This window comes from Chroicocephalus ridibundus, chromosome 1 (genome assembly GCF_963924245.1).
Source record: "Chroicocephalus ridibundus chromosome 1, bChrRid1.1, whole genome shotgun sequence".
Classification (NCBI taxonomy): Eukaryota; Metazoa; Chordata; class Aves; order Charadriiformes; family Laridae; genus Chroicocephalus; species Chroicocephalus ridibundus.
Window position 1 is genome coordinate 106,512,382 of NC_086284.1, and position 15,573 is coordinate 106,527,954.

The 15,573-nt window shown below is 44.6% G+C and overlaps 1 protein-coding gene across 5 annotated transcripts in view; it reads left to right on the top strand.

Moving 5' to 3' along the window:
- The window catches only part of CYYR1 (cysteine and tyrosine rich 1), a 64,623-nt gene extending 50,342 nt beyond the window's left edge, over positions 1 to 14,281 (top strand). For 4 of the 5 annotated variants that reach the window (XM_063347168.1, XM_063347180.1, XM_063347187.1 and 1 more), the window contains exons 3-4: positions 4,175 to 4,332; positions 7,447 to 14,281. In XM_063347168.1, the coding sequence (XP_063203238.1) occupies positions 4,175 to 4,332; positions 7,447 to 7,580 (292 nt within the window). In that variant the 3' untranslated portion in view covers positions 7,581 to 14,281. The remainder of the gene's footprint in view (positions 1 to 4,174; positions 4,333 to 7,446) is intronic. The other variant, XR_010072615.1, reaches the window with a different exon arrangement.
- The last annotated feature ends 1,292 nt before the right edge of the window (positions 14,282 to 15,573 follow it).

Sequence of the window (15,573 nt, forward strand, 5' to 3'; positions counted from 1 at the left end):
TTTCCACAGCTTTAACATTACTTTTCCCTCTCCTTTTCTGTGCATTGTTTTTCTGTGGGAGTCTTTTTCTCTTCATTGGTTTTGCTTCTGTAAAGGACTTCGCATAATGTTTTCCTTCAAATTGCTCCATTTCAAAGTTTTCCCTATATTTCAAACTTCCTAGTTGCTGTGTGACTCTGCTGTGTGGTTTCTAGGTCGTCTTTTGCTTTACAGTGTCCTTTTTCTCTTAGGCACTTTTCCTTGAGCAGCTCTACAGCAGTGATAGCGTGAAAAATCTCTGTATCCCTCTGTGTCTCTCTACAGAAGTCTAAAATATCAGTGAGAAAAAGAGAGACAAAGCAACCATTTTTTAATATAAAGTAAGGGCTATTTATTTATAGGATATTTATTTTCAAAAATTCCCTAATAACATGAAGAGAAACTTCACCATTTTATAAAAAGTACATGCTTATTTTTCTTCATGCATTCTGATCATACCACAGGCTTTCCACAAAAAGAACCAGCAATTATTTTTTATTTTTGTGCTGTGTGCCCAGAACAGCTACTGCATGACTGTTACCCTGCCAGGGTTCGGTGCTGAGAAGGTGCAGCCTGATGGTCAATGGCAGAGTGCCCCTGGTTATACCGGGGGCTGTTGTGAATGGCAGGGCCTGGAGGTCTCCGAATCAGGATGGGTTTACGTTTTGACTCACCATCAGAGAGTGGTATAGCATTATATATACTCTGTTACAGGTATTTGGGAGAGTCCATCTCCTGAAGTCCTCTCGAACAGATCCTTTTCAACTCAAATGCTCGATTCCTAGAACAGTTTCACGTGTGTGGCACTGGGACTGATCTGAAGCCCACTGAGACCAGCAAGCGCCTTTCTGCTGGTACTCAGGCTGTAACCGGATTTAAAAAGTGACCTACATTTTTTGCTCCATATCTCAGGCTCTCTTTTCGTAACTATCCATGGGTGGTCTAAATTTACCACTGCAGTGTGAAAACCTGAATCCATGAGCAGCGGTGGGTCTAGCTATTTAAACTGCTTTTTTGTCCTGATTTCAGAACCGTGAGTGAGACTTGCACTTAACAGTTTCCTCAGCAGAGCTAAGCCGGTGAATATTTCCTTTGGTGACCATTTCTGTTTCTGGTTCATGGCTGTACCAACAGGAGCTAGGGTGGGGATCAGCAAAAGAATGCTTTAGCAGGTATTCCTTATTTTGCTGACCTGTGTTTGCTATCCTGTCAGAAGCATGTTTTGCTTTCCAGTATAGTCGTGTTTAGACTGAGAGGTCTTTTCCACCTTGGAAGTTCTGCCAGTGGACTTCAGCCTTTTTTGAATTTCAGATGCGGGCAGATACAGATGGGCTTTCTAGAGCTGTATCTTGCCTTGCCACTGTTTTGCCCTGCCGCAGAGGCAAGTTAGTGCCAGTCAGCCAGCACCACCAAAGGGGCACTAGGAAAAGCTGTGGGACTGCAAGTGAATCCTCAGATCTCAGCTCTGTCACCCAAAGCAAGCTGGCAGGTTTATAGGTATCTGCTTAATATCTCAGGAAAGGTGGGAACTCCTTTTGAAGGTGGTATCGGACCTTTTGTCATCTCTTTTCCTTTCCGTATGAACACTCTTACATCTTATGTGAAGTATCGTGGAATTGTCATTTAAATTAGTGGAGCGATATTGCTTTGGAGCGGTTCCTGTTCATGCAGAAGAGGAGAGGGGGCTTTGGGAGTGAGGCTGGCTGTCGGGTAGGCACCGGTGCCTGAAGAGCGCAACCCATCGCTCAGGGCAGATGACTGAATGGCATCTGGCTGACCACGTCTGCAACAAATGGGACACCTTTCCCTTTGAAGACAGCTGAGACAAACGCTGTTTAAACTGTGTTTAAAATGGGCTTTGTTAATACAGAACTTTGGATTTAGCGCTGGGAAGGTAACGTGTGCTATTTGCTACCCACCTCTGTCAGCCTTTAGGATGGAGGTTGGTTTTTGCTCGGGGTGTAGCTGGTTAGACATGCAAGAAACTGTTGTGGTTTCTGAGACTGGAGCAGATCAGCCAGGCAGATCAGCTCCTGCATCCCAGCCTGGGATTCAGGAGCTGGGCAGCAGTGGGCTGTGTACGAAGCAGAAATGCAATGCAGGACCTGAGGCCAGTGGTCAGCAGTGGTTGGTTCTGCATCTTCCACCTGGGAGAGGGATTATTTCAGCATAGTAGAGTTCCCTGCGACTCTGCAATGCAATGCTCCCAGCAAAGAGCACAGTGATTCATCCACTAAATGAGCATAGCAAAAGCATTAGTGATTCGCTGTTTGTGTTTTTTTAATAGGGGTACCTAGCACTATGCCTGATTTTTTAGTTGTGGTATTATAAGAAAACTTTCTGGAATGAAGAGAGTATTGTGTTAAAGTGTCTCCTCCTGCATCAAACTGTTTTCTTATAGGGCAGTTTCTCTCAAGGTAGAGATAAAGTTCCCAGAGAGAGCTGGATGGGAAAACTGGAAGTGTCTTGATCACATCTTCCAAGAGCATTGGATTATCTTTTCCTTAGATGCAAACCATCAGGGATGCAGGGGGGTGGGGAGGGTTGTTTCTCAGTTGCTCGTAGTGGTTAATACCAAAGCACTTGATCACATCCCTGTCTTGAGCTACTGGTTTTATGGACAGGTGCTTGCTGCCATGAGTTAAGGTTTCATAAATTAGGCCTTTATATATTCTGCAAAATATTAACAGGTTTGCTCTCCCTGCACACTCTTCATTCGTTGCTACATAACAGCAGAGAGCAATTTAGCTCCCTGGCAGTGTATTTTAGTAAGACAGCAAATTGTCTGTGTTTACTTCTGCTATGTAATTCAGTAATTCTACTGCAAATCTTGGCCAAGTTCCTCAATAGCTGGGGCCTAAAAACAGGCTCTTAAATTCATATTTAGGTTCCTAAATAGAAGGACGGATTTTTCAAGTATTGAGTCCCTCCTGACTGTTAACTTTTTTGGAAGCCAGTAGGCTAGCAGCATTTTGAAAATCAGGCCTGCTGCTTATTCCCACACTTGTATGGGGAAGCCAAACAGTGGTTTAGACTCCTTTTAATATTTGTCTTTGTCGTATTGCAGTGCCTGTTTTATTCCCTGCATTGCAACAATTCCTAGCGGAGCTTATTCATGTTGACAGACTATCAGTTTGGATTGATTAAAATGTCCAGTAAAAAAGTTACCAGCAAGGCTGTTATTTGAAACCTTTGCTGGGAGATGAAGAGATGCACAGAATAAGAATATTTCTGGCAAGTCACCGGGTTTTTTTCATAAAAAGGCCAGGCTATAAATACCATCTTTCATGTAACATATGCTTCACTGCCTATGCGCTTGACAACAAACCTGAGTGAACTAGGGTTCATCAGAAAAGCTGATTTTGCCCTCAGTATTATTGGGAGTTCTTCTGTGCCTCTTGGTGAGGTTTTTCTCCCATGTGTCAGTGCAATAAGGCTTCCTTTCCTTTCTGTACATAATGTCAAGGCAAGTCTGATTCATTACTTAAGGGGCTGAGCTAAACTCTTTCCTCTGGACCGTTTTAAAAGAAATCGTTTAAGCCTCAAATGCTTACGCTGGCTGCAGCAGCAGATGTGTGAAAGAGTGGGCATTTGCTTTGCTTCTTGCTGCTCATCCTCAAGAAGAGGAGTCTCTCCTTAATCTGTGGGCTCAGAAGCGCAGCAGCAGGACTTTTTGACCTAAGATAAAACAATGACAAAACCATTCCTGTGGAAGCACAGCATGCAAGCTCTTCAGGACGCTTCTGGAATATATTACTGAGGATAACTTAGTCTTTCTTTTCAAAAGAAAATCATACCGATGCCTTTAGGGAAATAAAAAAAGTCTTGTGTGATGAGGGGAAAGGGAAGAAATTATTCTTGATAATATTTAAAAGTTGTTAAATTCAGAAGGCCTTGAATGGGCATATTCTATGTATGGTAAATCAGCAGAGCGATCTGGCACGATTGCAAAGGCGACTTTGAAAGAGTTTCTCATTTTGGTCTCAGAGATCTTTCATTTCTTCTGTTCAGGTGCCCTGATGGATCAAAATTTGCAGCATTTTCAGTAATAAATATGTCCTTTTTTTTCTCAAATGGGTGCCACTCTTGAGAAAAGAATTTTTTTTGTAAACACTGTTTGGCTGAGACTGACTGCGTGTTTCCCTTCCCCTTGCAGAGGCACTGCAATAGCTGGAATTGTTTTCGGTATAGTATTTATAATGGGAGTGATTGCCGGGATTGCCATCTGTATCTGCATGTGCATGAAGAACAACCGTGGGACTCGAGTAGGGGTCATCCGAACTACGCACATCAACACTATCAGTACATACCCAGGTAAGGAAGCAAAATAACACCCCTGCATGAGTGCCCGTGTTCATGGTAAGAAGCATATCGTTGGATAGTTACGGCTCCGCAGTAAATGGGGGACGTGAATACAGCAGCCGGCTCTTCTCAGTCCCGAGGGGAACAGCACGACTCCCTGCTGACAAACGCAAGACGGCTCCGTGTGCACAGCGTTCGTCAGTGCAGCGCTCTGCCTGGGCTAATTTATTCAGCTCCTCAGTGGGCTAATGAGGTCTGGCGGGGTGCCATACTCACACAGCTGTATGGCTAGCGGTGCCTGCAGTAGCACGTTGGGACCTCGCTCAGGGCGATGCTGCATAGTGCAGGATAGACCTTCTCCCTGTGCCAGAGGCTCTCTGGCGACAGATCAGTTATTCTTCTTTTGTGTTCTGGTTCTTGTATTTGCTCTTGTTCACGTGGAGTCGGCTCCCTTTCATTGTCTGATACAATGGGGGCCTGGCATATCACAGAGAGGGGAAAACCTGGACAATAACGTCTGTGGATCATAGCGCAAAGGCTTTGAGTGGTGCCATGTGGAGTCCAACGCAGCCCGAGCTGGCTGGTACTCGGCCAGAGCTCACAAACCCTGCTGGGTGCTGCGGGATCCCTGATGACTTCTACAAAGGCACCCAAGCGCCTTTGCGGTGTGTTCTCTGCTGTGTGTCCCAGGAGGGACTGCTGGCTGGCAGGCGGTGCTGGATCGGAGCGAGCTCTCTGCATCCTCCTGGCACCCTGCCTGAACTGTTAGGAACTTGGAGCGCGGCGCAGAGATGCTCACAGTGCCTTGGTCAAAGTTAGCTGAGATCTGGCGGTGCTTGTTAGCTCTGGCTTTTAGTGCTGGACGTGCTCAGCGCAGGCTTCTCTGTGGATTTACATTGGTTTGGTGTAATGTGTTTTTAGGTGCAGGGCAGCACCAGGGGAGGCACAGAGCTTTAGTCAGATCTGGCACTGAGCTAATAAGCTGTCACAGGCTCTGGGGCACCCCAGGGGACAGTCACCTCCTCTCATGGGTCTGCTGCAGTGCAGTTGTGCCCATAGTGAGTGGGAACTGGTACATCAGGCTGCACCTGAGCTAGCTCTGTGCAGAGCCACTCTCTGCGACACACTTGCCAACTCGTGGCAGTCTAGGATTGAGGTACAGGACCAAAGGTGGTACCCCAGCCTTTGGGGTACATCCAAAGGTGGATCCGCACCCAGACAGCTGAGGTCTGCAAGGCTCATTTGTCTGGACTCCCCACCATGTGAAAGTGGCCCTGTTGTTGAAGAGGAAAGCTGACCCTGGAAGCAGCATAACATTGTTTATGTAATGCAGCCACGTCTTTGCTCCAGTGACACTGTTAATTACAAATCTGGGAGCAATCGCCTTGGGATAACTTGAGAGTTCACTGCAACAAAAGGCAATGGTGTTTCACGGATGAAGTCCCCTCATCCCACTCTTAGAGATTCCCTGCCTTTATATTCCCTCCTGTTGCGAAGGTTGCAGCAAACCCCAGGTGCATTATGTATACTTACAGGCAAGCTATGCAATATTTATTATGTGTTCCTTTATCACATTGACTGCTCTGAGTGTCTGTTTTCTCTCTCATGCTCTTACTTTCTAGTTAAACTAAAACCATCTATAATCATCCTTATCATTGCAACATTGTTTTGCATAGAGAGATGGGTAATGAAAGAAAATCGCAATATTCTCAGCCATGAGTTGCTGAAGAGCTATTTCAGAATCTAATAGTCGCTGCAAGCTGTAAAAACAAGAGCAAAATGAAGACTCCAAGGCTGTAGCCTTTTCCTCCCCAAGTCTGCCCCTGCAATGACTCACCCCTGTCTCTCCACCTCCAGGAGTTTGACTCTGCATGCTCCCCTTTCCTGCTGCAAACATTAGTTCGAGCAGTTCTTCCTCTCAGCAGCAGCAGGATTTTGGAGGATGGGGAAGCTCTGAAATTATTTCTCTGCTCCCCGTTGTCATGAACGCTTCTGGAGTAACGACTGACCTGGCTTTGGCCGCAGGATTTGTGATCAACCCTCCCCCCTGCCATTACCTGTTTTAAACAGGAACAGCAAGCGAGGGGATGTCCTTCCTTTGGCCTCAGACACAGTCGCAGATGGTTTTTCAGAGAGCTGGGAGTGCTTTACATGGCACATTGGGATTTGGGTCTCGTCCCCTACCACAAACATCCTAGGTTTCTTTCTCCTCTCTATTCAAGTGCTGTTTCACTGCCAGTCTGCCTGAGACATCTAGGAAGAGGTTAGGAGAGCATCCATGATGACATGAACAGAGAAGAAGCAGGCTCTGGACCTTAAAATTTGTAGAGACTACTCTCATGAGGTCTTGATACGGAGCCTTAGGTTCCTACCGTGCTATCATTCTGCAGCATTTATTGTCTTCTTGATCACGGAATTCATCCTTCCTCTGTAAGGTTATTGGAAGTAGCTGAGAAAATGTTTTCAGCTGTTTGTGAATATTTATCACCATTTACAAATGGAGGGCTCTCCTCAGATGTCTCCATTGGGGTAAACACGGTGAAAGCTTTGTTCTTCCTCAGCCTGAGCCCAGGGAATATCCTGGGAAGATGTCCAGCATTCGCCCTGGAAGGTGTGACGCTGCTGTGCAGTGAGGAGCTTTCAGCTGTGTTTGGCATGGCATGGCATGACGTGGCACACATCTCCTGGGGATCCAGAGGGTGGTCGAGAGGTCTGTCGAGATCAGCAACAGCCCTGGATACACCATTAATTTGAGACGACGTAAGTCCATGTTGCTGCTGAAGGGGGTGAATGGGGATGGATCTGATAAAACCCAACTTTCCTCCCCTGAAAAAGTTTAGCTCTGTCACATCGCCTTGGTATCATCTGCCATGTGGCCGCTCAAAACACTGTTACCAGCATAACATGTCGGTGGGCACATGGCTAAGCAGAGAAGGACAGGGCAATAAGCAAGGACTTGCATTGACATATAGCGACTATATAATGACAGCCTGAAAAAAGAGTGAGCGCATTTGCCAGGAGACTTTACATGTTGTATGGAAGTCTGAATGTCAACTAGGAAATACTTGGGGGCCTCCCTCTGAAAAAAAGATTTTTAACTATCTCTTCTTTTTTCTCCCATTTCAGTGGCTCCACCACCATACAGTTACGAATACGAAATGGAGTACCCAGCTGACCTACCTCCACCTTATACTCCAACTCCACAGACTTCAATACAGTATCCCCCACCCCCTCCTTACCCTGGATATTCAGGGAAATAATTACATGGCTTGACGTGGATATTAACAGCCTGTTGAAACAGCCAGCACCATTGGGACAAATACTGTCAGCTCAGGGACATAGGATGGGGTTTGCATCAACACCAGGTGTTGGAATAACCTGTGAGGATTGCCATGGCCAGGATGAAGAAAAATACTATCCGCTCCAGACCATCGTGTTTCATGATTAAACAACATGTGACCAAAGAAACAGTTCCTGTAAGTTAATGCCTGATGAGCAGTACTTTGCATCAGTGCTTGGCTTCAGCCGCAGCCCTCTACAGTGGGTGGGACCGGGGCTCTGCCCATGTAAGAACATGCAAGTGATGCAAACGGTTCAACGAGCTGTTCCCAAAGCGCAAAAGGCAGCGCATGGGGCTTATTCTGGCAGAAAACTCCAACTGTTGTCTTCAGGTGTTGTGCCTTTCCTTGAAATAAGGGGAATAAGGAAGAACAAGGAAGACTGAAGCTATTTTCAGTTTCTGCTTCAGGCTGATAATGCCCAATGATCAGCTGTGCATATTGGTCTGGAAAGCATATTACAAAGAGAAGTGCTGTTGGAGTTATTTGATAACCAAAAAATGATGGATGCTATTTTTAGCCATGTGCAGGTTAAGTGCCAACTTTTAAACAGTTTGGGACTAGTTTGTGGCCTCAAATGTAAACACAAAGAGCATTTTTATATGTGAAATACACTAATTTATAGCTGATTTACTTTTACCTGGACTTAAATACTGTATACATTGGGAATATGCTACAATGCTTTTTATATCAGCAAATGATACTTTGATTTTAAAAAAAAAACAAACAAACAACTGAATCGGGAAATTCATAAGTGGGAGAAGAAATACAACCCAAATATTAAAACATCATAGTTTGTCTTCAATTGAATCGCATAAAGACTATTTTTTTAAAAAACAAATCATATTGTTTACCAATAATAATGATACTCAGCCTAACCAAAGCAATGAGCAGAAAGACTGTGAGCATCAGATTACTTTTGAATGTTGTCCTGGGCATTTTAAAACTGTAAGTGATCGGTAATATTTTTTGCATTTGTCACCCATATTGTTCAAAATTACTGAATCTCTACTATGTGAAATACAGGCCTTCGTGATTTAAAATGTTCCTTATACTTATGGGGCTAACTGTAATTCAGCAGCAGCTATTTGATTTCAGAATAGAGCATCCGGTTACCTAAAGCATTGTTCTTCAATGGTAAAGCCACTATTTTTCTCAGTTTTATATGTGAAACACAAAGACAGTGGTTCCCTTTGGGGATTTAAAAGTGACGAACGTCCTTAGTTTGAGTTGGGTAGCTGGGAATTTGAGAACGCTACAGCCAAAATTGCGGAAGGTGACAAAAAATATAGCACCTACAGTTTAGGACAGCTGTGGCATCAGGTCCATTTCAGAGGGAGAGACTGCAGGTTACCTCTGATTCCCAGAGATCAGAACATATTTAAATGTTTTCCAGCGTAGCCCTCATCTTATTTTCAGGCATACCAGCGTACTGATGAATAAAAAAACAGCTTGCAAAAGGTGGTACCATATCCCAAGTGAGGTCAGCTGACAACCTCTCGTCGACCCCTAGGCCTGATATTTTTGTCATTCAATCCTGATTCAGGGAAGAGCTCAAGCAACCTTTTAACTTTGAGCACAAAAGTTATTCAGAGGCTTTCTTGTAAACAAGACCTTATTGACTGTTCTTGCTCAGAGTTAGTAGTTGTATTTGTCCTTTCCAGGCTGACTAAGCTTATCCTCTCGAAACCCCACTTGAAAGCGCAAGCGGCCTCAGTCCTTGACGCTGTAAGTTCAGAAGATCTGTGTTGTGACCCTTGGCCAAACTGAGCCTTGAGTCACCAGCCCATTAGCCACCTGGGCATTTGCAAACCAGTCAGAGGAAAACTGAGCTGTGTCACAGGTTTTGGTTGCTGCTCGTTCCTTGGAGTCTTCTCAAGGGAAGGAAAGTTGTATTCTCATTTCTGTCCCGAACATGTTATCTTTACAGCTATTCCTGCTCTGGGCTATGCCCTGTGACATTTCAGCTGGTACCATGACCTCTCAAGAGGTGGATATTCCTCAATTGAAATCCTTCCATGAAGGGCAACCTTCTGCATGCGGTATTTTGGCAGTCCCTACTCAAAACCATCTGCTAGGGTATTGATGTGCCTGCCAACGTGGTGGCCAGCGTGAAGAACAGAATAAGCAGTTTTCTCTGCGGGAAATCTGTTCCTACCACATCATTCTACGCTAGTACCTCAGCACTTTCCAGGTGATCACACCGGATGATATTTCTGTGCCAAAAAGTTACCTATAGATAAAGAGTATTGTCATTTTTCCCATTCTTCTATTTCATTTCTTTGTGCTGAACATGCAGACAAACAAATCAAAGAGCAGTTTGTATTTGACGAATCCAGTCTCCTGAAAAACACAGAGAAAGAAAACTATCCTATGGATCGTAAATCTTCCCTTAGAGGAAGAATTTCTCCAGCCATGAGATTTGTCAGAACAAGTTATAAAGCAGATTTCTTAAATAAAAAGGCATTTCTGGAAAATAACTAGAAGTCTTTGATCACAGAGTCCTCTGTTCTTCAGCTTTGCAACTGCATGTTGCCTCTGATGATACTGCACAAAGGTCACAGTGACCGAAGTACCTACAGTGTATATGTGGCTTATTCCAGGGGAAAATATGGAAATTGAGAATTTAATAGTGATAAAGAGCTGTTTGTTTGCTGTGAAAACACTAGTGAGGGTGTTGATTTTAATATGTTAATTAACCTTCTGCACATCTGCGTATGTTGGGTCATACCAGACAATGATTTTTATCTCAAAGGACATCACATCTCTTGTCCTTGCTGAGGACATAAAACATAAAGGTGTTGCCCTTCCAGCAAACCAGGTAGAACTTGTACAGAGAAGCAAGCCAACTGAGACAGCCAAAGAGGAGGAGGGAGTCTGAAAGATTTATAAAAGTAAAGGAATCGAACAAAGTTGTTGCTGCATAAACGAGTGGGACCATTCGCTAATGCTAAAGTTGTATTAGTTTATATAGTTGAAAAAGTTGAAGTGTTATTATACCTTAAGTGTTATTTTCTTTGTGTGGAAACATGTAATTTGTTCAATACCTCCCTCCATATTCAAAGTTCCTGCAGTGCAGATACTGCTGGCCAGTAGTCATTTATTCTGTTTCGCATGAATTCCTTGCAGATGAGTGGGTTAGTACAAAGAGTTTTTACTTAGTCACACCGACTTATTTCAGTCTCATGCCCTACATCATATTGGAAAATGAGAAAAAAATACCAGAATGTGATCTATGGCTGAGAAAGGCCAAGTGATCTTTTGCTTTTTTTGCTTGGCGGTGGACAATATCGCTAATTTGGGTGGTGAATGTAGGGTTGCCCAGGGCAGTTCATATACTTGGACCAAATGTTACTGATTTTCTTGTGGTCTTGGGTTGCTATCGATTTTCTTGTGATCTCGGGTGGTTCTGCTTTTGGCTCACAATTTCGAGGCTTAGCTGGGGAGGCAGAGCGGGAAGGTCACTGTGTCAGGAGTACAAGACCTGGTGCCGTCAGCCTTTCTCCGTGGTTTCCTAGTTTAGCACATTAGATGACTGCCTGGTTGCACGGGCGCTGTTAGGGGTTGGAAGCAGCAGGAGTTGCAGGTGCTTACAAGGGCACATATGCTTGCATACACGCTGGTGCCAGTCCTCCTTTGTGGAAAAAAATACATTCTGTGTGATGTCTTAGTTAATCATGTATCGGGGATATTTCAAGCCATGATTCATTTCACAGACTTAATTTAATCTGGCATTTCTTTAACTTTTTTTTTTTTTTTTCCCCAGGAAGAGCTACTTCCAAACCAGTTAGCTCTCTGACAGCCTACTGTTTCTAGGGTACATACCAAACAGCAGGAGAAATGTATTTAAGGGCTAATGACCCATTTGGGAGACTTTACAAATTAGGTAATAATCAGTTGGAGGAGTTAAAAGGCCAAGGCAAAGCCAAGGGAAGTTAATGTGCTAGGCTGCCATTACCTAAATGACACACTCCGATGAAAGAATCATTAATGCTATTATAAGCCTTTTTTAATTAATGAAAAATGTAACGATTTGCTTTTTTAATGTTGGTAACTTTGAAAGATGCAGTTTTACCAGTGTACTAGACCAGATTTTCAATAGTGCCACGATGAAAAGATTAGATTGCTCCACAGAGCACCTGGATCGATATTAACACTACTCTTGGTATAGTAGAAATAGAGTCTTTCAATTTAAAGGGAATGTTCTTGAGACCCTTTGTGAAACCACAATGATATTTTTTGGGTGTAATGGGATAGTTCATAAAGCGCTGATGACTGTCTATTAGAATAGTACATGTTTGGCATTTTTGTATTCACTTTCATGCTGGAAGCTCTCCAAATACTTTAGTAACTAGAAAAATAATTATTTTAGTCACCTTGGAATAAAACACAACAGGTATTTAACAGCACACAGTAATAGTATGTAACACCCCGAGGCAGAAATTGCACAAAAGATTTAAGAGAAATTGAATGTATTTCTTCAGTTTCACTGAAATGTCAGTGCTTGGACAAAACACCTTGAGAAAATAATGACCAAGACCTTACATCAAGTGGTCCCCATTATTATTGTCCAGTGGCTACCCCCAGTCTACGGGTGGGTTTTATGTTGCAGCAACGTTTGAGGTCAGAAGAGCAGATCCCTGGTCCAAGCCTGGATTCCAGTGCACCTATTGTAAAAACACCCTTCCCACCCCGTCATGATTTTGGTGTGCAGCCAAAAGAGATGAACACACAGAGGACTGAAGAAGGGAGGGGTGATGGTACCTCACTTCACAAAAGGGAAGGAGACGGTGAGAAACAAGATGGTGAAGGCTTTTTGATTGTGTATGAGCTACAGAGGACGGCTCGCTGGTGCTGCTGCCAGTGCCTGTCGCTGTAGGAAGAGGGAAAGCAAAGAGCACAGAGTGCGCTGAGGAGCGGCCATGCCATCAGGAGAACAGCCCAGAGAAGGATCCAGGGAGCTCTGGCTCAGAGACTTTGTAACTCAAGGTGCTGGAAGCAATAACTGGAGCAGAAATGTTTATCTGTCTGGTTTGCTGTGAAGATTAAATGGTCAATATTTACACAGCACTGGAAATGGAAATGGAAAATGTGAATTATTTTTGTTATGCTATGCACTATTAGTATTTTGCGACCTTGGAGGAGACTAGGAAAGGGCAGCCTTGGGATGCCATTGCCATCACAGTGATGACTAAGAATGGACTAAAGCCAACAGAAACAAAAGGAAAGCCAAAGACTTAGATGTTTCTGAAGAAGGTGGGTTTTTTTTTTTGTCAGCCTGGCATATGGAGCCGGTTCCTTCATGGAGGCGAGCTGGCCTGCTGCCAGCGAAGGCAGCTGATTTGAAAGAGCCAAAGGCTGCAGGAGGGAGGCTGAAGTGGGAGCTGTGTAATGCTGGTTTTCCCCAGGCCTGAGTCTTCACCTGAGCCCTCTGCTCACGCACAAGAAACCTGCTGGGGGGAGGGGGGGCGCTTCAAGGCAGTTTTCCCTTCTTGCATTAATGCCAAGCTGGCCATTCGTAGCCCATGACACAACGCATCTTAGCCCTTCGCAACACATCTATGCTACGTTCATTTTCAGGAACACAGGCAAAACCATTTTATTCATGGCCAGTAAACCACCCCCAGCTTTCTCTCATTAGATCCCTCATTGTATTGATGGGAAGTCCTCCTTTAAAGGAACTAATCTGAACGCTGGTACAACCTTCGCCAGTTTATCCAAATTGCCTTGTCTTTTTTATATTAACAGCATATTTACCGGTGACTCATCTCAATTGCCCTTATTTTACATGCACCCTCAAGATCCCTCAGGGCTGTGTCCTTCTTTTACTGCTGCTTTGCCAAAGAGCTTTTCCGAAGAGCGCTGATCACAAGGAAACACTTTCCAAGCCCTTGCCTCCCTGCACCACCACAGTGAGGAGCGTCCCGGGAGGGGCCTGGCTCTGAAAGAGTCAGCCCTACTCTAGTTTTAAACGTTGCCTCCTCTTCAGGGGAGGAAGGGCAGCTCTCCGGCAGCCATCCTGAGATCACCCTCAGCCCAAGCTTTGCTTATGATGAAACTCTTGTGTATGTGGTCAGTAAGTTTAACAAGAAGAAAGGGAAATGGACAAAGAAGTCATGGCCACATCTGCTTTCTGGTTTAGCTCAGGTCTAAGGAATGTCTTTTTCCCTGTGTATTGTCAGCTATCAGGTTGATAGTATGTCTCCTCTTCTCTGAATGTTTCTGTTTTCCTTCACTGGAGAGCATCTTTAATGGATGGGGAGGGTGCTCTCTGGCCATCTGCGCAACTGCAAAGCCAAGACGTTCCCTGGGGCTGCCTTGTGATTTCAGTACCTGTAGCCCCCTGCTTCGTGTCTGGACCTTTGTGAACAGTCACTCAACTGGGAAATTGTTTTTACCCTTTTTGTTGAAGTGTAATACACTTCCTGGCTTAATTTTTAGATGTCTAATGTTCTTTGGTCTTACACAGGTGGTAACTTGTTGGTGATTAGTCTGTGCTTAATTAAACAAAATGTTCATCTGTGGCTGGGAATCCAGTGGACCTACGTAGTGGGACTCAAACACTTTCATTATACCCTGAAGCTTGAATAATAACTCGACAACTACAGATTATGTAGATTGTACGGCGGGATATGCAGAACATACAGGTGGAATAAATCTGTGTATTTGTGACTGGCCCTTGTTTGAGGCTGAGTATCATAGCAGTGAGCTGCTTTGTTATGGTAATGGGCTTGGGGTGGCTGATTGCTTGCCAAGGCATAAAGGGATACCAGGGTACCTGCCATTTATTGACAGGCAAGAGACAAGGTTGCTTCTGTACCTGCTACCTCACATAACAAGAGTTTGGGAAATCAGCTGAGGCTGCCCTTGTCAATTATCATCATCATTATTTCTGTGTTTAAAAAACAAGGCAGAGTTCTTGTGGGCATTCATCAAGGAATTGCTGTGGTCGTGCAGCCTCCACTACCGTGCCTCAGCTGAGAGCTCATCAGGTAAGTTCTTGAGATTTAAGAATGAAAATAAATACATTATGTGCTGCATTGCTGTTCTTCATTTGGTGGTGCTCTTCCTCTGAGGTGGAGGGTGGGGGATTGGCCGTCTGATTCAGGACTGGGAAATCAGTGGATACACGTTCCAGGCCAGGCTGGATGGGGCTTTGAGCAGCCTGGTCTAGTGGGAGGTGTCCCTGCCCATGGCAGGGGGTTGGAACTAGATGGTCTTTAAGGTCCCTTCCAACCCAAACCATTCTATGATTCTATGTGTGTGTACACATAGTGATGAACTTGGAGATAAACCATCCTAGCTGGGTGATAGATTTGGGCTCCTTACCCACAAACTATAAACCCTATTTAAGCAGGCTGTCACCCACAGCCCTTGCTACGCTAGCCCTATATATCCATCTTCATAATCTACAAGAGGCTGTGGCAAGTTGTAAGTGGTCCCTGTCACATCTGAGAGACTGGTAGAGTAAAACAAAGTTTCCACCAGCTCTCACTATGTGATTACAACCAAACTAGGGCAGTTTAGCAATCCTTCCCTACTGGGGAGGGCTTCCCTCTCCCACCCCGTGAGTCCTCACACCCAGCAGTACAAGTGGCTGCTCCCTGGTTCTGCAGGGCTTGGCAAAACAAATGGGGACGTGGCAGTCAGTCAGCTTGGCAAGAGCCAATACTTACTTGCATTAAAATCCATCTGGTTGCTGGTGTTTATTGGGGATTGTAATTTCTGGTCAGCTTCAGTGAGTGAAATTGAAGACAAGCTGTGACCAGTGATGCGGTGCAGAGAGGGGATGCCGTATGTCTCGAAGACTGAAGTCCTGCAGAAAGGTAAGACTGACCTGATAAGAAGCCTGGGAAAAGTCACAGCATAAACACGTAGCTTTACTGATGCTTGTCTTTAAAGCCAGAAGAGTAGC